Source organism: Oxyura jamaicensis, chromosome Z (genome assembly GCF_011077185.1).
Source record: "Oxyura jamaicensis isolate SHBP4307 breed ruddy duck chromosome Z, BPBGC_Ojam_1.0, whole genome shotgun sequence".
In the NCBI taxonomy this organism is placed as follows: Eukaryota; Metazoa; Chordata; class Aves; order Anseriformes; family Anatidae; genus Oxyura; species Oxyura jamaicensis.
In genome coordinates, this window is record NC_048926.1 from 10,150,434 (window position 1) to 10,173,619 (window position 23,186).

Genomic DNA, 23,186 nt, shown 5'->3' on the forward strand with positions numbered 1-23,186 from the left:
TTTCCCTTTTCCCTTTTCCCTTTTCCCTTTTCCCTTTTCCCTTTTCCTTTCCCACTTTAGGCCCTTTAGTGTTTTAAAAATGCCTGTCATTGCTGGCCTCATCTCTTTTTTTTTTTTTTTTCCTTTTAAACTAAGCCCTTGGCAGAGTTGAACAATTTGATTTGCTCTAAGGACTGGTGGAGCATTTGTACACCCCTTGGCTTTTGGCCAGCAACTGCCAGGATCAGCCATCTGTTGTGGAAAGAAGTTAGGTCATCTACTAGTCTCATAAACCTCCCTTCCTGGTGCAAGGGAGGATGTGGGCTTTGGTCCTGTGGCACTAAAATCAATATAAATTGCATCTTGTGCTCTGAGAGCTATGCTGAGTGTACTGTTTCAAGTGCACAGCTGGCTGGATGGTGCAATTAGGGTGAGTTCTGTAGAGGTAGCAGGCACTGCTCTTCACAGCCCAGTGTATAAAGGGGAAAAGGTGTCTGACATCTTAAGCTGTCTGATGCTGGTGTGGAGCCATCCCTATTCATCATAGAAACTCTCCTGGTGATTCACTGCTGTCACACTGTCAGTGGGAAATTCATTGACTAGGGGGATTGGACCTTCTTTTGATACAATCCCCTAATGCATTAACTTGGAAAAGGACAAATGCAGGCTTGTACTGATAAGTTCTTGTTACTGGGTTGAACAAGCATAAAAATACATATAACAAAAAATTCTGTAGAGAAGAACTCTTGTATGTTGTCAGCGTGTTCTCTTTGACAGCACACTTTAACTTTTTGTGGCTAACTTTTCAAGATGCAGTAAATCTTGATATCAGGAAAATTTCATTTCTACCGAGGTCAGCTCTAAAATGGTATCTGGGGAAGTTGCCGTGGTTCCCCATGGCTTAGTGCTTTCTGGTGATCCCTACTGGATCTTGCAGTCTGGAGTTGTGCTGTGGTTTTCTTTGTTGGTGGTTTGTTTGGATTTTTTTTTTCTTTAAATTTTTTGTTTTAAGAGAGGCAAAATTAACTCTTCTTCTAAAAAATACCAGAACTATGGAGCTTTTTTCCCCCTTTTACTTCAGCAGGAGGTAAGCTCTATTCTGAGTGTGGCCCGGTGACACTGAACAAAGCACCGTCTGTCACTGCCACTTTTAGCTGCAGTGCTGGGTAGATCCTGGGTAGGTTTTCTACGCAGAGCTTACGGATATAGCTCAAAACGGTGCATTCAACACAATTTCACCGTGTCCCCGGCTAACCCTGATTCATTGCTCATGCTGACGCCCCCTGCTCTCTCCTACGCATTAAACTCCTGTGGATATTTGCATAACCCTGCGCAGGTTGAAGAACTTCTGTCTCCATGAGATTTCCATTTGTAAAGTTTTGACAGACGTAGGCATTGTCACTGTTGCCTTCTACATGGTACAACAAGGTACAACGGTTGCTGCTGTCCCACCATGTCCACATCTGGGACTTTTTTTTTGAGATGCTGTATATCAGAGACTAAGTTTTTTTGTTTGCTTGTTTTTTCATTCAGTTGGTGATTTAATGACATATAAAATCCATTCTCTGAAAACAGTGGGCTATGGTGATCTCTTACAAGTGCTGGAAAGAGTGTACTTAAAAGGTGGACATGTGTATGATTGTGTTTGAAACTTCTATGGATTTCACTCATGCCTTTTTAATTTTATTTTGCTTTTTGATTATTTTTTAAAAAGGGAAAGGGCAGAATGCAAAAGAAAACAGCTGGAAAGATTTTAGCATCTCCTGACTGCACATTCCCTTTCTCGGGAGGTGACGTGGTAGTGTCAGGAACTTTCTCAGAGCTGAGTGTTACTGTAGTTCAGTGACCTTCCTACTAGGAAGCTTCTGTCATTGTAAACATGGTCAACTGTGGGCCACAGGCTATCACTTTAATACAAAATAATGGCAAGCTGATTTCCAACTGCAGAGGGACATTTGTGGACAGCTGCTGTAGCTAGTCCTCATAGTTGATTGCTTGGGGTTGGTTGTGATGCTCAAATTCAGGTGTCTTGGCTTCTCCAGCTGTATTTGCAAAAATACTTGCTCATCAAGGAGGTAATGCCAGGTCTGCTTCCTCCTCAACGCTTATTTTATTCACCAGCCCACTTTGCTTTATCTATTTTACTCTAATCTCTGTATCCATTATATACTCTAAGAATAGGGGAGCACAGCTGAAAAATAACAGGAACATGAGTTTAAATTTAAACTTTCATAATTTTCCTGTGTTATGACAAGAGGAACAATGGCCTTAAGTTGTGCTATGGGAGGTTTAGGTTGGGTATTAGGAAAAAAGTCTTCACTGAAAGGGTTGTGAAGCGTAGGAACAGGCTGCCGAGAGAAGTAGTTGAGTCACCATCCCTGGAGGTCTTCAAAAAACGTGTAGATGTGGTGTCTGGGGCCATGGTTTAATAGTGGACTTTAATAGTGGGCTTGGCAGTTAAAGGTTGGACCAGATGATCTTAGAGGTCTTTTCCAACCTAAATAATTCTATGATACTGTGATTTTTATTTTTTATTTTTTTGTGTGAGGAGAGGAGCAACTGACCATTTTGATGTGGGGTAAAGTAATTTGTTCTTTGGGGCAAATGTTTAGTTTTCTGACAGGGAGAGAATGCAGCAAGTGTAGCTAAAGGCAAGTCTGGCAGATGCTACCTTCTCATCTAAGTTCATTCTGATGGTACTTGTAAATTATCTCTGTTTTGAAATAAAGTTCTGATGTTTTCATATGTTCAGATGGTATCCAAAAGTGAACTTACTTTGTTCTGCAATTTATGTTTTGGTTTGTGTTATATTTTGTGATTTTTCTACTTCCTGTAAACTGTTATACAGAACCTGGATATAACAAATTATGAATATTACGTGTAATATTCATCCCTGCTAATCCACTCAAAACACAGGACACTTGATTCCTCTATTTTGGTTTTGCTTTTTTTCTTTTTAGCCGGTGTTTTAAAATTTATCATGTTCTACAGAACCACAAAATCTAATTCTGAAAAGTAGGATTTAATGAAGAAAATTAAGAATGTTAAGTAAGTAACAATAATTTAGTGACTTCTCTTTTTGATGTAAGACAAGCGATCATTTCTAATGCGTCTATTATTTGTTCCTTTGCTTTCTATGCCAAATGCTGAAATAACAGGAACTTGACACAGCTGTATTGAAGGGTTTTTATTTTGGACCGTGAAAAGTTGTCATCTCGTGCGGTGTTTTGTAATGTCCAGGAAAGGATGGGAGCATCAGTTTGCTGTTCGAAGCCTTCTGCTGCTCTTCCCTGGAAGAATGCTGCTGCAGACTTTTTTAGAACTCTGTTTTCAGTCTGTCCTTCAGGACAAGGGCAGAAGCTGGCTGAACAGCTGGAGGTACTGAGTGTGTGGGATATTCCTCTTGGGAAGACAGTATCTGCCCATTGCCCGTATCATCTCATCCAGCAGTGTTTCCCTTCTCACGGTGACTGTGTGTCTGCTGCCATTGCCTGTGGGGCATAGAAAGAAGTACTATGAGGTGGTTTAGGCTCTTTTTTTCCTGCCCTGTGAGGCTTGGAGACGTGCAGGGAGGTAGCTCAGCTCACAGCACTGCCTCTGCATCACTCCTGGTGGATTTGCTGAGGAGCCCTCCTGTAGCTGGGGGGCTGTTAGGGGGGACTCCTCATGCCCTGCATGTTCATACTGTGTTGTTTTTATCAGCTGGGAACTGCTGCTTTAAGCCCACATGGAGAACTAAATGGATCATTGGTCTGCCGTGAAAGTTCTTAAGTCAGCAGCTCTGTCACTGTAGACGTGATGTTTTAATTTGTGTTTGCAGTGACACTTGGGAACATTGTGTATCACGTTTTGTTTCCTGGGTGAAGTCCTCCTGGCTATTACAGATGCAGGAGAACCTGAGCAACGTGTGCGCACACGGGCAGCTTGTGCTGCTTTGCAGGTCTGGTAAAACGCAGCTGTAACAAAACAGTGTTCTTCCCTTTGGCTGTGCTTTTGTACTTTTTCCATCACTTCTGGCTACTCTGTTTCATTTAGGTTAGATGATGCACAGAAATACAGTACCCTAGGCTACTCTATATATTTAAAGTGTTTCAATGTGTTTAGGTGGAGCTTGAAAAGTTTGCAAGGGATTATTAGAGGGAAAACAAAACAAAACAACAAATACAAAACCCCCAAAAGGTAAAGTCCTTGGTGTAAAACATAATTGCATATACAGTGAGGTTGGTACAAACAAGCTAGCCTGTTTCCTGGATTAGATTGCTCTTCCTGCTTCCACCTGGTATGTTTGGGATTCCTCCTTGGTGTGTTTTCTCCTGGTACTCTGGAGATGGGTGACAGCTCAAGGCAGAAAGGAGTGCAAGAGTGTGCTGATGCTGTTAGTGGTCGTACCTGATGTAGACAGCCAAGAGATTAACTTATTTTTTTTTCCTTTTTCTGCTGGGCACTGGACCACCTAAACGTCCCCTGTCAGCCCTACATTCTGAAATGTTTGATCTTGGAAAAACAGGATGACTGAAAGTCACCTTCTGTAGGAACACACCAAAGTGTGAGCATTTGAAATATGGACACACTAATGGTTCACGTTAACCCCTACTGTACAAAGCATTTTTGTGCTCTTTTAAAAATAACAAACTGCTGTCTTGATGGGAGGAAACAGTTGTTAGCTAAGACAGGTTGGAGCAGCTTTCTCCACTGATCAAATCTGATTCTTCTCAGAAATGAGACAGACATATCAAGGAAAGGAGGCACTGTTTCTTCTTATTTTATTATTATTATTTTTAGAAACTTTGCTGGTGTGAAGACAGTCTTCTCATTGTCTCTGGGTGTAGTGACCATGTGCTGCCACAGACTTTTCGAGATGCTGCTTTTCAAGTGTGAAATTGTGCCGTTTAAAGGCAATTTTACCCCGTTCCCTTATTTAGAAGCGCGGTGGCTATGTGTGAGTTGCACGGGGTAGAGTACTTAAAATGCATTTGGCTCCTGAACTATAGCAGTTTGGGTCTGTGCCAGGCTGTTACTAGTAAGATAATTGGAGTGAAAATGCTTTTAGTATTCACATCACTCCCAGCATGGGAGCATGCTGATCTGCGTCTAGCCATCAGGTGGAGCAGATAGTCTTTGTTGCTTTATTGTCTTGGGAACTGTACAGAAAGAGAAATGCTCAGGTCTGCAAAGGCTTTTTAGTGAGAACTTGTGAAGACTTCCATTCCTCCTGAAAGGCAAGGAACTGGGGCTGGGAAGAGAGGAAGCCAGGTTAAGGCTAGTACGAAATGGTTTGCGGGGAAGATGCATTTCTTTTATTTTTAGCACTTACTCTCCTGGCATATTCCCCAGCCCTGGACTTGATACCTAAGGAAAAGCTCACTTGGCACAAGGTGATGTTCAGGGAGCATTGCAAGAAGCTCTAGACCAAGCACTCCCAGAGTGCAGAGAAGCTTCCATGCTGAAACTCCTGGTTATTGCAAGCTAGAGATCTCTAAGCAGGAATATTGTCATGTTTAGGTACCTGAGCGGGTTTGTGAGTGAAGTGGTCGACATGTTCACAGCAAATTCTCCTCTAATTCCTTCCTCAGCGTGATCACACCTCCATGCCACAGCGTCCCCGTTTCTGTGACGGTGCAGTGTATCCAGGTGGCAGGTCCCTGAGTTCTCATTTCCATTTCAGCTCTGCTCAGAGCTTTCACACCTGAGCGATGCTGTAGGACTTGCTGATCTTTGTGGACCCCATAGATCCAGAGGGTGATGTGGCCTGACTTCCTGGCTCGATCTCAGATATACCCTGTCAGCACCATGTATGTGCCTGGTGAATGGATTCTCACTTGAACCTGTCCACAATCTCCAGACCTGCCCAGCTCACATTGCTTGGGAGCTGTAGAACAGGACCTGGCTGGCGAGTCCCTGTCCTGCTGGCCATGGCGTTCCCCTCCGTCCCCTCCCATAGGGAGCAACCAGCCCATGCTGCTCCCTGGCATCAGGAGCCCAGAGAGACAGGGATTTCAGCTTTCAGCAGATGATGACAGTAGGAGTGAGGACAATAAAGCTTTCAGCCTTTACATGTTGGTGTCACAGTAAGAGGCCTCAGGACGCTAGGGTACAGATCTTCCCATCCCCTCTTTGCTCTTGTTCAGCAGTTTTGTTTCTCTGCCATATGGCCTTGCTCCTCCTGTTTACTGAGCATGTTGTCAGTGGGGTCCTTAGCTGGCATTAGATGGCCTCTGTTTGGACTAGTCCAGCTTCTTATCTTGTAAGCAAAAGTTAATGTAGCAGAGTGATTTGGGCTTGTAATCCAAGCTGGGTAGTGATGTAGGATCTGGCTAGTGGACGTAGCCGTGTAAGCATCACCGTCTGTGAGCTCTGCATCGGGGATCTCCATTCTCTGCATTCCAAAGAACCAGCTTCAACAAAACAGGCCAGACACAATTGGCAGGGGAAAGTAAAAATAGTAATAAACTTATTTCTTGAAAAAAAAAACCAAACAAACCAAAACCTAAAACAAAACAGTAATTCTGTCTCATTGAGCATTTATTCTTCTGAGCAGGTAACTTGACTGAAATTTATTGTTTCATGTTTAAAGTTTGCTGTATAGTAGCTGTACGACCATTAGTTTTGAAGACAAGTTTCCCTAGGAGCAAAAAGATGTCATTAAAACAGCCATCAGCTAGACCATATCAGACTTTACTGCTGACTCGTGTAAGAAGCTGTATTGTGAGGACTGCAGCAAACCTGTACTAAAAATCTGATTGCTGTTTGTGAAACCGGCATCTTGGATACAAGATAGGAACAACAAATGCAAGAGGCACACAGTGCTCCTTGTTGCCTGGGCATGCAGCTAATCTGATGTCTATAAGAATGCATTGAAGCCTACCCTGAGACCAGTGCAGTTTCTGCAATGTTGATGTTAATCCATTGCTTCATTCCTCCTACGTCTCCTTGGTCTAGATTTCAGGTTTCCCAATTTCTAGATTTCAGTTTAATTTTTTTGGCTGTAACCTTTAGTCCTCAGTTTGAGTTTTTCTTCATCTTTTACAGATGTGGTGGCTTTTGAGGACAAAACTCCGTAATTTTTTTTTGTAATATTTGGATGCTTCAAGTCCTTGTTGGCGTTTCTTGTTTTCCTAAATCTCTTTGGGTCCAACACTCAGTGCAGTTAATTGATGTCCTCTTTCTAAATGTATTCTGTTCAGATAACCTTTGAATGTCCTCCCTAATTTGCGTGGAGCTCAACGTTTTTGTGCAACTGTGATCCACAGCTCTGATGATCAAAAGCATCTATGTTTTAATATAATTCCCATAATTATTAAAGACCCTCTCATGTGTCTCCTACTTTGTTTTCTAAGAGCATATAACAACAAAGCAATGTAGTATACATCAGAAAGAGCAAGCGACTCTGTGTATTACGATTAAAATAAATTACTTTGATCTCCCTGCAAGAAAAGAGAAACAGATTTTCTCTTTTCTGCTTAATGCAGGTTTTCTTGACCCAGGTACTGAGTTTCTAGTGCCCTAAAACTTTCTCAGGTGGGGGCTGTTTTTATCCTTGCCTGGGTGAGACTCATTTCACAAAAAAGTTGTTTCTTTAAAAAAAAAAAGTAGGCTTTTGTTCATAGTCCAAGAAAATAACCTACTTATGAACCTTCAAATTCTGTGAAATCTGGAAATGTTCCTTGTTCTTGTTGAAAGAGATTTGTGTTCCAGTAGTACAGTGGCTGCTATTTTCTCCAGATGTTTTGGGGTCATTATCTTTGTAAGAGGGCGATTTTTGTGATGGAGGGGGCCCTTTAAGTCTAAGAAGCAATGAATACCTGGTCCTTTCTGAAATAATTGTTTTTGTTGCCTTTTTTTTTCAATTCCTCATCCAAATGAAATGTTGATCTGCCAATAAAATGTTTTCTTGCTTCTCTGAGGAACAAGAGTAGATGTAACTCCTAGAACTAACTTTTTATCAGGAGACCCTCCCAGCCTACCTCTCTATAGGTTCTTGTCTATGCATATTGTTGAGGCCGTATTCATGGGGTACAGTTTGTTGCAGGAAAGCAAATTTGTTTTGGAGCTAAGATGCTTACAGGAGATTGGAAAATTAGCCTAAGTGGTATTATGCTCCTCTTCGTTTGTCAGTGTTCGGGATGGTGAGGCTTCTAGGGTTGGTGGTGTCTAGTTGGTGGCAGTACCTCTAGTTGGTGGCAGTACCTCTGCCACGACCACCCTATATGAGCTCTAAAGTTTTCTACATTTTTGCAGTTTTGGCCTGAATAAACACATTTCAGAAATCATTGAGCTCTCCTGGAGATATGGCTACCTGACCACTCTATGTGCAGGGTGATGCTGAGTGTGCTTTAAAAAAGTTTTGTCTTTTTTTTTCTTCCCCTTTTTCAAGTGATTTTACATCCCTCTTCCCCCATCCCTAAATAATTTATCTAATTGTCCAGGGTGGGGAGCCTGACTGATGCTTTTCTTTCAGGGGGAGATTTCCCTTGGTGCACTACCCCTATTTCTCTATTCCTCAGTCACAGTTTGTACCTAACTTGCCTTGTGTTAAGCTCTTCCCAGCAGTTCACCTGCATCTCCAGGGGTGCCCTCTGAGAGAGAAAGTCTTGAGTGGCAGAATTCTGTGTTCCCTCCACACCATTAGGACACTGTATTACTTCAAAGTGTGAAATAAAAAATAGTTCCCAAAACAAAGGTGCTAGTGCCTGCTGCTTTCTGTCAGTCTTTAACTTGGTAAACCTTCTAGAAGGGAAAAGGTTTGGTTGTTGTGGTTCATTTCCCAGTTAAGTTGCATTATGGTGTAAAAACAGGAGTGTGCCTCCATATGAATATGACTGTCTGTAGCACTGTTCATTTCCTTACAAGATCTGGCTTACTACCTGCAAAGGAAAACAAGAGATCGTTTCCCCCCCTTTTTTTTTCCTACATTTGTGTCATACCAAGTTTACCTGTAAGATCTGCTATCCAAAAGGACTCCTTGTTCTTTTGAGGTTATAAAAAGCCTCCAGAAGAGGCTCTTGATCTTGCTCTGTGTTATTAAGTATCTAGCAAGTGCATTATTATGAAGTGGCTCTTCATACAACTAATACTTGAACGAAATATCATATGAACCAGTCTTACGCTTTCTGACCTTTGTGCAGTGTGCATTTGGTTAATTAGCTTTAAACAAGAAAGTAATGTAAGCCCTGAACTGTGTATTTAGGACATTTATTTTCTGAGTACAGGCCAATCTTGTTGCTTCAGCATTGCGTGGTATGTTTTTTTTTTTTTTTTTTTTTTTTTTTTTTTTTTTTTTCTCTCCTGTGGTGTGCTCTTGGAATACCCTCCCTGTTTTATTGCTGCTGGTGGTAAATGTAAACTTGCCTGGCTAATAAGATGGTGTGGCTTGTTCTTTTGTTACAGATATCCCAGAGGAAGAAGCCAGATACTGGACCAGAAAATTGGAACAAATAAATTCTCTGGGAGATGATGAGGTAAATACCTGAATTGAAAGATGAAGGTAGTCCTGAATCCCTTATATCTTACTTCTAGGCTTTGTATTAGATCTCTGTGATTGCTAAGGTAACTACTAAATGTTTGTTGTTTACAGGTTTTCTGTGGACTACTTACAGAATGGTTTTCTCAAGTGTAGTGTTGTTGTTAAACAGACAAATGTTTTTCCCCGTGTTGGGGAAGTGCTCACGTAGTGAGAACTGTTGTTGTTGTACATAAACTCAGAAGAAAGTTAACATCATGCTTTAACTCACAAGTGAGTGAAACATTTTTGATGGGCTATGATAGGTTCTCTGCATTTGTGAAGTCAAATCAAAAAGGATTTTTTATTGCAGTCAGCTGCTTCTGGGAAGAAGACAAAACAAGATACTGAACTTGGAACAGACAGTGATGGAGGGAAAACTTTTGTCCTAATCCAGTTGTTGGTGGCTCAGTTTATGAATCTTGTACTGTAACACCTGCTAGCTATGACTTTGGTTTCCTGGGTTTTCTTAGTATGTGCTTGGCTAAGCCACTGCTACTTGTGATTTTTATTAGAGAGCCTGGAACATTTATATTTATAAAACCTTTATTTACACTTCATACTATCATACTGTCTGCAAAGTAGGTCTTGACATAATTATGTCTGTACCAAATTTTTAGCATTTCTTACCTCTCATGTGTTGATACCAACACCAGTGAGCAGAAATATGGTGCTTGCGTAAACTTTTAGTAAGTCTCATTCCTTAGCAAGATATCTTGCAAAATATTCTGTCAGTGACTTTAGGAAATTTTTGTTCTGGGATTTTTCATCTCCTATTCTCCACTCCTTATTTGAGTCATTGGGTTTACTGTGTAGATGGAGAAAAACAAGGTGGGTTTTCTTTTTGACTGAGAACAGACCGGTATTTGGGTCGATAAAAACTAATTGCTTGAAGGCAACCTCTCCTGCCTTCCTAGAAGTTTGAGAACCTCTTGGAGCTAATGAGAAACTAAATCTATGATTCTGTGTGTCAGTGATACTGCTGTGGTGCCTCCCTGCTCCTGTGGACTGTAAGCAGAAGCCTGCGCCAGGTACTTCAGTGAAGCATAGATGCCCTCTAGTGTTTCACTGAACCTGAATTTGCTGAACGATGTCCTGAGCTTTGTGAGACTCTCCTTCCCTTGGAGTGCTGCCCATCTGCATGTGAAGTGCATGCTTTCACCACATATTAGTAACAAAACCATGCCTCTGTATTTGTGACATAACAATCACAAATTTATTATGAATGTTTCCTTTCACCAGTGAGAACATGAAAAATGTAAGAACGCTTGTTCCATATCTGAAGGTGACCCAGAATGGGGATACCTTCCTTGTATATTCCCCTAATTTGCAGTGACTTCTAGCTCTGGAAATTCCAGGGTCATAGGGAATATTGCTGTGTTTAAAAACACTTGATCAATTTTTCTTCTGTGGATGCCAGTTGCTATTTGAACTCACCTAGGTCAGTTACATAGCAAGGAATTCAGCAACTTAATTGTGCATAGCCTGAAGAAAAACCTTGTTTACTCTGAGCAAATAAACCCTTTGTTGTGAAACCAGCTGGGAGCGTGGTTTTTTTTTTTTTTTTTTTTTTTTTGTAGAAGCTGAATGACTGATCCTCATTCATTCACCCTGTGCCACTCAGCTCCACAAACCTCTCCTTCTGCATGGCTTTTGGGCTGCAGAGTCCCTGTCCTGCAGTGGTATTTCAGCAGAAATGTGTCTTTATCTTTTCTTTGCATTAAGGTTAGCTATCTTTGCTTGAGGCAATGGATGAGCAGACTAACGTTGCACAAAAATACTTGAGATGCAGGTTCATTTGTAGTTTGCATTTGGTGTTACAAAGTGCTTTCTAGTTGCTACTCCTGCAAACACTTAACGTTCAGTTTGCATTTTGGGCCTGCCAATAGCCGTTGGGTTTTTGCCTTAGAAAGGATAAACTACTGCCATTTTTTGATCATTCAGAACCATTGCTGTCCTGTGCCACTGAAATTGCTCGTCCTCAGAATTCCTTTCACCATTTTGCCGAACAGTCAGTGCTGTGAGATCCAGTAGTTCTTGTTTTCACAGTCCTGGGTAACTCATTGAGGTGGCAGTTTCCTGATAATAGGACTAACTGCCTTTCAGGATCACTCGTGCATTTTAAATAACACAGATTTGAAGATAGCCACAGCAAAAATCTGCAGGTTGCTGCCCTCTGTGTAATGGACTGGTCATTAATCCCTACTGAATCCATGGAGAGGCTGTCTGGCAGTTTGTTTTGCACAGACTGCAGCACCATGTCACGGAGGTTGCCACTTCCTTTGTGTTTAGACCCTTTATACTTAACAAAGACTGTTATTGTTTTGCCCAATTGTCCTGATTTTCCTCGTATCTCTGTATAATGCAACACAGAGGAAAATAACAAAACACAACCACTGGCATTCCCCTAGGGAACACTTTGATGCTGTACCAAACAGCTTTGTAAAAAGTCAGAGTTGGTTAATTGAAATATGTTTCTGTTTCTAATTTAGAATTAAATGAGATGTTAAAATTCTTCACTTTGGACATACAAACTCTTCAATGATCCACTATATGCGTTGGATAGGAAAACACTGTGTTACTGCCCTGCTGGGCACGCTAATTATCCAGCCACTTCAGTCTCCTGGTGTAATGTTGCTGTGAGCCCATGCTTTGTTTTTGAACTGTTGAAATTGTACTGGAGTGTATAAAACGTAATGGACTTGTGCTTGGTTTTGAGCTCCCCATAATAGTAACATTGTGAGAATCAAATCTTTTATATGTCTAATTTGAGCTCTCTGAACTCAGAATAGGCCCTGTGCTCGCAGTAAAGCAAATGTTACCTTAACCAGATGTGCATATTTTAACACCTGGTTTTGGCATGAAAAGGGAGAAAGGCATCTGGGAGTATATTTGAATATGGATATTAAAGTAAATACTTAGCACTTTGATGCTACCACAGGTGTTTTCTCTGAAGTGTGGCATGTCATACTCCAAAATCTGTTTAAAGTTACCATTTGCTTCCTTAATGGGGTTTCTTCTCTCTTTTTTTTTTTTTTCTTCAGTATTCCTTTCAGGAGGAAGTCCAGAAGAAACCATTGCCCAGTGCTGCCTCCCAGTGTTGTAAGTTAGGCATTATTTATTTTTTCCCTTGTTCTGTGTACTTGATTTCCTTCTCTTTAGTTATAAAATTATGGTACGTCTGAACAATAACTTCTTGTTTGAAATGCTTAAATGTCTCTGTGGAAAATAAATGTTGTTGGCTATGAAAAGCTCTGCCCCCAAAAATTGGTGGTCTAAACCTTCTGATGCTAGAAAGTGAAAACAGGTATTGAGTCACTAACATGTTTGTATGTCCTCATGTGTTAGGAAAACAATGTGCTCAAAGTCACCTAGATTTTCAGACTCCTTCAATACCAACGCAAATAAGAAAATTGATTGCTGAATTTTCTTGATATAGCCGAGACAGGTTGTGTTCTCTTTAAACATCATGTGTTGAAAATTATTTTTATGACTTTGAAGTCTTAAGAGGAGAAGAATAAATGGAGTTGGAAGCCCTGCCAGTAGCCTGTTAAAATGCATCTGAGGTTTGTGTACTTGATATTACTTTTAAATGCTGTGATGGTGAATGATAAATATTTTACTAATTTCTGCTCATCTCGTCTTGCGTTTTTTATGCTTCTGAAAACATGGATGGGAAAATAGCATAGTACAAACTGTATCTGATGGTCCGCAAAATTAGATTTCTGAAGCACTGCTTTTAACATATAGTACATGAAAGCTCAATGATGTCTCTTATGAATGTCTTATCTACTTTTGATAGCAACATTAATAAAATTCAAGGTTCATAATTTAAACAAATCTTCTATCCTCTACTTAAAATCTTATAAGACTTGCTTATTATACTTTGCAGGCTGTTTACCCATTAGGCTTCTATGAAGCTGTTAACATTAGGAAATGTTAATTACTTTTTTTTTTTTTTGTGAGTAAAACTAATTTATCTGTGTGCTTTTATTACATTACCTTAAAAATATATTGAAGAAAACATGGACGTTATCAATCGCCTAGGAAATCTGAAGGTGTTCTGTAGCTGGAAAATGTACAAGGCTATATGAAAGTATTCCAGCTTTGACAACCTAGGTAACACCAATGTATTTTTTTTTTTAAGAATATAAATACAGAATAACACACTTCTTAGATAAATTCATATGTGGGAGGGTACAATGTTTTGTAAGGCCTACAAATAAGAAATATTGGAGAAAGTGTAATACTTGACAAAATCATACTAGCGTAGTATACAGAACTCTTAAGTGTCAGAAGGTCATAGAAAAACAGTCTGATATAAAATGTCCAAGTAATGAATGTATTTGCTGAAATGACTTTCCTGGCTGTGTGCCTTGGACTTCGTTTTTGTGTGAGAGAGGCTGGTCTGATTGACTGCTCTAAATATTGTGAAGCCTTGGTAAATTGGGAGGAATACTTCCATGTAGGGAAAATAGCTGCACCTATTCCCACAGCATGGTGCTTTTACATCCTCAAGCTCTCGAAGCGGGTGTTTTCTCTAGAGGACCAGCTCTGCTCTTCCAAACAGACATAATACTGTAGAACTACAGCTGACCTTTCTGTGTTGCCTGTTAACAGCCTGTGTCTTGCTAAAAAGTGACCTTTTATAACAATTAATTGAAGACCCTTGATTAGAACAATGAATTTCACATAATTTAATCATTCATGGGATTAAAACAGTCATTAGAATTCCAATATTAAATATTTAATAGCAGTATGTGGCTAATGTATTAAAGAATTTTCCAGTAATTCAATAAAGCTTGTGGCACTGCATGTTCTTCTGCTTATTTACTGCCTCTGCGAGTCCGGCATCTCTGAATATATAATTGTTTACATGGCCAAATATGAAATAGTCGTTTTGATGTAGAAGTACTTTGGGAAAATGAACTTACCATTAATTATTCTCTGCATAAGAACTGTAAGCTTGCCTGAATGTTGCATAGTCCTTTGGAACTCAAGAATTCAAACAAGATGCATTGACTGTGCCTCTGTATTGAAAGCTGACCCGACCTTTGCATATGACGCAGGCGCTCAACCCCCTTTTACATAGGAACAGAGTGGGTGTCCTTCCTGAACCTAAAACACTTCGAGCACAGAATGTTCTTTCTTAACATGTGGGTAAATAATTGATAGATATATTTTTAGATATAATAAAAATATCCCCAGGAACATTTGTAAGACTCATCTGATTTCCTATCATGATGTGCTAGCTCTGATCTGGTTGCTGCTGGGAACAGGACATGATCATCTGGACAACAGAACTAGGTATCTAGAAGGTACAAAAACCCTGAGTATGAGTAATTTTTGCCCCATGAGACTTTGTCCCTCCTTTCCCAGTACTTTAATAAAAAAAAAAAAAAAAAGGCAAACCAACACAACGAAAACCATGACCACAACCCTCCCCCCACCTTATGCACCAGAGAGCAATAGCATAGCTTGCATTTCAAGAAGTAACTTTATATCTGGTCTAACTTGGCAGAAGTGTGGGTCAGTCCTGGCCTGACTTGTTGGAAATGGGACCTGAAGGGCTCTTCTCTTTCCCAGTTAACCTGTGTTCCTTGATGGAACTGCATTATTGTTCATGGAGAGCAGCTGCATGTGCCACTGGTGTTGTGATTTGCCTTCCTGTAGCTGTCGGAAGGCTCCTCTGACTTCTTTGTTCTAGCTAGAGAAAATCCTACCCTAGCAGGAAGGGTCAGATTCAATAGATGTGGAAATACTTGCCCTTATGTGTTAGAATTAGATATTAGATTACAGTTTTGCCCTGTTCTGTGCCTGTGCTCTTTATACATATCTGTCCACTTCTCAAACCACCTTCTCTCACAATTATTTCCTTATGTTCTTCTGCCTTGGCACAACATCTTGTGTTGCACTGGCAGTAGAGAGGGGGAGAGAGGGATGGGGTGGTGTGCGAGAGAAGATAGGGAGGCCATGTCTAAAACCCAACAACTGATCTGTGGGGATGGGTTCTCACTTCTGTTCATTCATCAGCTGCTTCCTTGGCATGGTGCCACAGGAAATCTCAGTCCAGATTAAGTGCTCTAATTATTCCAAAGATAATGGAGCTGCCAGTTTCATTCTTGAATGCTGCTTTGTCCCTGGAAAAGTCAGACTCATCATTACTGATGTAAGAAACCCAATCCTGCATTACCTGTTCTTAAAAGAAGCATGTAGCTCTGTTATTGTACATGTCTGTCTAACTGATCCAGGCACTTCCTGCCTCTTCCTTCATTATACTTGGTCATTTTGTTTTTACTTCTCAAATTCTATGCTCCTCTGTACGTTTCTTCTGATCCAGCAAGATCACATGCTACCAATCAAGCAATAAGCAAGGCGCTATAGTGCCGGTGGATTTTGTAATTCCAGAACCGTAGTTCTTAATTTCCTGATACCTTGTTGTTGGATAACTGCAGCATCCTCATATTGGATTTCACCCACAAGCTGAAATTGAATGTGAATTAAAAAGAAAGCAAATTCTTACTGTCTGGAAATTCACTGTAAATAAAGCATTGAAAAAATGTTATTTGACTACTTAGAGCTTAATGACTCGAGTTATTTACTGTTGTCGGTATAGATTTATTTTCCTTGAATGCTCAAGATCATTTCTGGCAATGTAAAAGGTCATTATAATTCATAAGTGAGTTACTCTGTCAGTATTTTAAGTGCATCTCTGATTTGGAGCAGATGGCAGTACAAATGAGGATGAGAAAGGTACTCGCTATCATTGGGGAGAATATCTGACTGTCTTGGTTAATATCACTTACTGTAAATACTGCCCTGTACCTTTTTTCAGGGAGTTTACAAAACTGGTGGAGAGCTGTTTTCTTCAGTACAATGCTCAGAGAAGATAATCTTAACTGCTCCTAAATCAACCAGTTATGCCTGTCCTGTTATCTTTGTCTGATAATCTTTCTGAGAATGCAGAGAAGGGAGGATAAAGCATATACTTGTCTTGTTTCCTGGAGCCTGCGCTGTTGCTCTTTTCACAGTTAGGCCCTGATAGACCATAGCACACTGTAGTTCTGTCTTGTGTGTCTTTTGCTCTGTAAAATGCCCATCTACCATGGCTGTGGTTTTTCTTTTTACCTTTTTTTTTTTTTTTCTTCTCAGAAGAGGTAAATTTGTTCTCTGTCTCTGGATTGTGAGTTGATGCAACAAGAAAAGAAGTAACTGCTCTGATTCACAGTCATGTCAGCAAAAAACAGCCAGACCTAGCCTGTCCTTGATCTGCCAGCAGATCAGAGAGAAATGAACAAGACGGCATCTAGTCCGGGAGAATAAAAAGGAACCCTAAATACAATCTGGAATGAGTGTGTGTGCATGCAGGAAAAAAAAAAAATCTTACAGCTTTGTTGTTGATGCATAAGCAGCATTTTAACAACTAAAAAGCTGACAAAATGTTTTATACACAGTATAGGGTGTCGTTTGAGACCAAATCAATGTGTTGTGCTGACCCTTCTTTCCCACTAAGTTTAAAAGAAGTCTATTCCTGCAAAATGTGTGAGGCAAATTTCTGCTACTGTCTTCATAATTAATTCTGTTTTAAAAGCACCAAAGGCTCATTTTGAGAGTTTTTGTAGCTGATGTCCACTAGTTCTCTTTTTAGGAGCTCAGTTTCCACTGATGCATCACGAAGCCTAAACATTCCTCTGCATGAACTGGCTTTAATGCTGAGATAACAGTGCTTTCCATAGCACTGGTGAGTGAGGAGCTTTGTCTGCTAAAAATGCTTTAAAATAATAATAAAAAAAATACTTCTCTCTGCCTTGCCCCTGCTCTTCAGCTAGCCCAACACACCCACACTGATTTTTACCTTGTGTTTAGGGTGCAGTACTGTGGATGCTAGCATCTTCTGCCATCAGTGGCCATTAAAGTGCCATTGAGTTAGAGCTATCAATACCTACTGGTAGGATTTCAGCAGCACGGGCGGTACAGTTCTGGCAGAGGGGGTGGCACTGAGTTCACAGGCTGGGGCAGGCTGTGGATGCAAGGCAGCTGGGTAGAGCTCTTGCTTAAAGACCTGTGTTGGCAGGAAATGTGTTGCAGCTTGTTTTCACAGAGTGAAATCAATAGCCATTCAAGCTTACGTGTGCACTCATTCAAGCATATCGTCTTGAGCTGGTGTTGAATCCTATGGTTTATTCTAATCAGAGCATATGTTGGCTGCTATCCACCAGTGTTCAACTGGTCAAACCGACCCTGTGGCAGTGAATGTGATGAACTGATGTTCCAGTAAGAGATTTTTTCCTAGCAAGTAACAATACAATAAAAAAAAAAAATCTATACCAGGCTATCAAGGCTAGGCAGTATCAAAATGCTTTTAAACAAGGCATGCCTTAACCATTTAAATTGTTCACAGAGGTGCATGATCTGTAGTGTTATAGTGGCAGGCAGCATAGTTTGCTGCAGTTGCTGGGAAATACTGCTCTCCTTGTTGTAGATATATATGCTGAACATCTGTATTTTTGCAAGGTTGTTTTTTTTCTTTTTTTCTGAAGTTACTAGCCTGCTTCTGCATTTAGAAACAACAAAGGTTTGCAGCTACCCATAGCATCTCTAGACAAGGCTCATTTGGGAGGAGTACTGAAGAGGTCAGTGACCATTTTAGTCTTCTCATGGGCAGGTGACACTGAAGATCCTGCTGCGGTCATTGAGAAGGTGTTCTGGATTGCTAGTAAAACCACCGGCTGCAGTGCAAGCAGTAAGCCTTACAACAATCCTCAAAAAATGGTCAGTGAAATTCAAAACGGGACACATCAATGACCTTTCAAATTAAGCTAGGCGAAGAAAAACTCTCGTCTGTACAAGTGAAACCATTGTATGAGCTGTGGTGCGATGATTTAGCTGATAGGCTGGGAAAACAGCATTCCCTGGCCTCTCTGCTTCTGGGTGACTGACAGCTCCTGTTCCTCATTGTTTAGGATAAATCCCATCTGGGAGACTAATTTTCTTGTGGCTTTGCAGTTCTCTCTCAGTGCCTGGTCTGGCTGTGGAAGAGTGATAGGTGTGCTCAAAGGAAAGCAGATTCGAGGTCTTGCTCTAAAATGTCTGCCTGCATATTTAGGCTAAAGCTGCTACTTCGGGATTGAATGTGTCTAAGGAAAAGTATTCAGCAAATGAAGGTTAAAAATACTGGCTATATTAGAAGGCTGTACGGTAACAAAGTTTGACCTACTTCTGAACTCTGGAGGAGAGCAGATCTGTGGCTTTGCTGCTGATCCTGCAGATATACTTAGGTAGTTGTTTTCCTAGAGTACGTGCTGTGTTCTGAAAGGTTTTGACAAGGAAGTGAAGCTTTGGCTTTTAAATAAGCCCCAACTCTTCCTGAAATGTTGGAACATTTAAATAAGCCTCAAACCTCCTCCTGAAATGCTGAACACTGCTAATAGTGACATGTTTCTTTATAAGCAGTGATCAAAAAAGTAAATGCTCAGTTAATCACATAGGTTTCATAATTTGTTTAGTGCTTTTCATGAATGCTTCTTTTTTTTCCTGCTGGGATTTTTTAATGGATTCTGAAATGTCATTAGTCATCCTTTAGTGTCATAGCAATAACAGAAAATTAATCTGAAATTTATAACCACTTGTTTTCTAAATTTAATGATACTAAACTGATACAAAATTATAGCTCAGCTTTATACGCAAGCCCTAAATGTGTCCTTGAATGTGTCCTTGAGCAACGAGTCTTGTACAGAAAGTCAAGATTGAAAATCTTGAAGAAGAAAAAAGGCACCACGTATTATTTTCTCTGCTGCTGTGCAACGTTATATTAGTCTTTGCTTTACGCACATAGGTAATGCTAGATGATCAACTGTATTCTAAACTTGTTTCTCAAGGAGGAGTGTATAAACCTTTCGTTGTTTCTTTGGTTAATATATTTCTTAGCAAAATAGTCTGTGTGACTCGGTAGCCCAGAAACTGAAAAGACATGGCAGATCTGTTAGGTATTAGTGCAGTGGTAGAAATACTACAGGTTTTCCATTGTAGCTAAAATTCACTCTGTGTGATTCTTTTGTCTGTGCTTATTAATGTGTTGCACAAGCTTGTAATAACTTTGTGGATAACCATCACGTCATCAAGGGTGTCCAAGCCCTGCTTAAATTCTCATCTCTGTCTGATTTTGTTTAGCTACGATAAAGCTGTCCATAAAGGCCATTTCATTTAGTGAAATTAATATACTCCAAAATTTCAGTATAAACGGTGTGCTAAACTGCAGTAAAGTGTGGTCAGCTAAAGTCTGAGCAGCTGTGGTACTGTAGTGCTTGTCCTTGAGATGAGCTAGCCAACTGCTAGCTCATCTCCCTCCTGTGCTTTTTCATCTCCTTTTGTGCAAAGGTCTCCTCCCTCATTTGTGGTGTTCCAAAACTGAACTGGAAAAGGTGATGATTGGTATAAAACCCTCTCAGTAATTCTGGTTACTGAAAACCTGACTTGGCTCTAACTTGCTGTTTAATGGTTATTTTATATTTTAGAACCTTATTCGTTAAACAGGTACGTGTGTAATTTGGGGTGTATATCAAGTACTGGAATTAAGTACATTTCTATAGACTCTACGATCTGTGTATATTGTGTGGTACAGCCCAGCCACTCTTAGACACTTGTAAACAGCTGTGAAACAAAGTGGCATGCAGGAAATCAAATTAGACTGCATTAAAAACTTGGAATATTCTGCTTTTCTGCAGTGTCCCTGCTGATCCAGGCTTGACAGTGTGAAGTAGGGAGGAGTAGTTCCTCCTTGAATAGTTGCATAATTGAGGCACAGAGCGAGCATATGTTCTGTTCAGCTAATTGTGGGAATTTAAATGTATTTTATAAAATGTGTTAATGACAGGAATGTTGTAGCATCCAAGGCACCAGGCTGCTGGCATCGCTTAGTCCTTAATTGGAGGTTTATATGAAACCTCATTTTTGAATACTGAATCTTGTGAATACAAAATAATGTGATAACTGAGACATGCAGTGTTGGTGTTTAAGAGCACACAGAGTAACTAGTCTGGTTTGTCAGTGTTGTGTATTCTAGTGTTAATATGTTTTGTTGCTCTATGCTTTTAGAATTGCAGCTTTCCATTTTCTGCTTGCCTGGACTTCTTGGTGTTTTCAGTTCAGATTTGGACAGGCTTAAATCTGTTCCCAAAGGTGATCTGGAAGGTCCTTTTTTTCTTCACAAAATGAGGTTATTCATATATATTTTTTCTACGAAGCATGAAAACAACTTGAAAAGGCTAAAAAGAAATTCTGTTTTCATTAACCTTCAAAATATCAAGACTGTCAACCCAGGTCTTCTGTGATTATGCTGAAGGACTGAGATATATACTGTTAGCTCCTGAATCTTAAATGAAGCGGCATATGTGTTGAATCTTTAATAAATTCATCTTTTATCCAAAATGTTAGACGCTGAAGTGAAGTGGGTGTTAGTAAAAACAAACAAAACTGGAGTTTTGAGATGCTGGCTGGGAAAATCCCCTAGCCTCTCTTGGTGCATCTCTTTCTCCTTGCTCCTGCGGTGTTGTCTTTCTAGGTAGTCTCTAGCCGTAGCATGACCCAACTTCTCAACATGAGAACACTTGGAAGGTAGGGAGCTGGTTTCTAAAGGAAGCTGCTCTTCTCTCTCTGCTACCCTACTTGCCATCAGCTGCTACATCTTACGCATTGAAATAATAGTCTCTAATCTGCTTTTGTCTGGAGAATGTTTATACTGTACGTGAAGAACTTGGTAAGGTAGAGAGGTAAGTAGCTGGCTCAGGAACATCACTGTCACTTTGAAGACTTTCTTCTATGGCAGATGGTAATATTTCTCCTCCAAGGACAGACCTCATCTCTGGGACATGTTTTCAGTGCTTAGTGGTTTTCTCCTTGTTGTATTTTGCAACTGTGAATGCTGTTGTGCCAGCCACCTAGACAGTTGCTGTTAATGCAACAAGGACTAGGAATGGTTGGAGCTGGTTTCAGGAATCAGGATTTGTGTTACCTTCAAACTTGTTAATTCTGTACAGATGTACAGTGTTTTGTCCTGAGGGAGTGAGGCTGTCAGTCTAGGATTTTCATCTCTGGAAAAAGCTGCAGGACAGGTAAGCTCCACTTCTGCTGTAGTATTCCAATCTATATGCTGGTTTGGGAAATATGTGTTATCTTCTGATGTTTTTTTCCCCAGTTGCTTTGGGATGTTACATGTGCATTTATTTGTGCTTTATGAAATAAGTTTTGGTATCATGTAGTCTGAGTGCAATAATGTTGTGCTGCTGCAGAGTTTTTCTGGATCTTAAGAAGTAATCTAGGCTGCAAATGTTTGAACGCTGGCTTCCTTTGACTCCTGCTGCTTACCTGAGATAGGAACTTTTTGATGGCAGAAGATGCTGAAGTTGTTCTCCCATGTGCTATTGGCTTCGGCTAGCTGTTCAGGAATGAGAAAAAGTTACACCATTATCTGACTTACATATTAATAGGAAGTCATCGTCCTTCACATGAACTATTAATGACAGCAAATTAAAGCTCAGTGCAGAGCTCCATCTACTACTTGTTCTTGCTCATCATCCCTCTCCCTATGCCTTCTCTGACGCTCCTGCTCTTGCTGCCTCTTGCTGCTGAACTCTTTCTTCCTCTTGCTTCCCCATCCCATCTGTTCTAAAGCACATGAAGCAAGAATCATAGAAACACAAGGTTGGAAAGGACCTACAAGATCATCTAGTCCAACCGTCTTCCGATCACCAGTACTACCCACTAAGCTACTAAATCATATCTCTCTACTTCTTTTTTCTTTGCCAGCTTGGCTGTGTGTTCTTTCTCCTCTTATTTTTCCCCTGGAAAAGACTCAGGCCTCTGTCAAAACTGATCATTAGGCAATCTGTGGATTTTTGTTGTGGTAAAAACCAGTCTGAGATGATAGCTGTGTGGTCAGGGTTATGTAAACACTGTCTGGTGGATCCTGGCAGGCTTCTGATGTGTCTGGGTACATCTCCATGCTGTCAGCGTGCGTCAGGCTCAGATGAGTTGTCCGAGTGGTGGCTTGTTGCACTTGTTGCTTCTGTGGTCCACAGCAGCATTTGTGATGCCTCAGATTATAGTCTGCTAGTGCTCTACTCTGTAGACTTTGCTTTTTCTCCCTTGTTATGCTCTCTAAATGAGAAAAAAAAAAAAAAAAAGTTTGCATTTTTTTCTTGTAGACAGGAGAGGAAAAACCCTTTTATACTCCATAAATTGCAAATATTCAACATAAAGCCAGTTTTACTTGTGGTTCATTCTGAATCAACTGGGTAGAACTATCACTGAATCTGTTCCCTGCACATGTTTGGTCAGAGCTGCTTAGTTTAATGACCAAAGCAAACATAAACGTGTCACTTCCTTTGCTCTAGCTGCTCTTGCAGAAGTTGGACAGGAATGGCCTGCCTTTGAAGCTCCTTTCCCCAGATAATAGAAGTACCGCTTCAACTTGAGCTTAGGCTGTGCCTGTGCAAACTGCCCCACTCGTGTGCAAGAGCCTGGAGTCCAGGGACCATGCAAGTACTGGGATGTATCTCAGGAACTGCATTGTTTTGTTGACTTCTTGTGTCTGAGAAGAAAGGAACAATCTGGTTGTATCTCTGAATCACCATTTGTCCCCACACAAAGAGAGAGAGAGAAGATTAAATCCTGGCTTTTTTTTTTTTTTTTTTTTTTTTTTTTTTTTTTT

The 23,186-nt window shown here is 40.4% G+C and overlaps 1 protein-coding gene across 7 annotated transcripts in view; it reads left to right on the plus strand.

Moving 5' to 3' along the window:
* UNC13B (unc-13 homolog B) overlaps positions 1–23,186 on the plus strand; it is a 214,608-nt gene that overhangs the window by 34,702 nt on the left and 156,720 nt on the right. For all 7 annotated transcript variants that reach the window (XM_035309460.1, XM_035309461.1, XM_035309464.1 and 4 more), the window contains exons 6-7: positions 9,367–9,437; positions 12,523–12,580. In XM_035309460.1, coding sequence (XP_035165351.1) covers positions 9,367–9,437; positions 12,523–12,580 — 129 coding nt within the window. The remainder of the gene's footprint in view (positions 1–9,366; positions 9,438–12,522; positions 12,581–23,186) is intronic.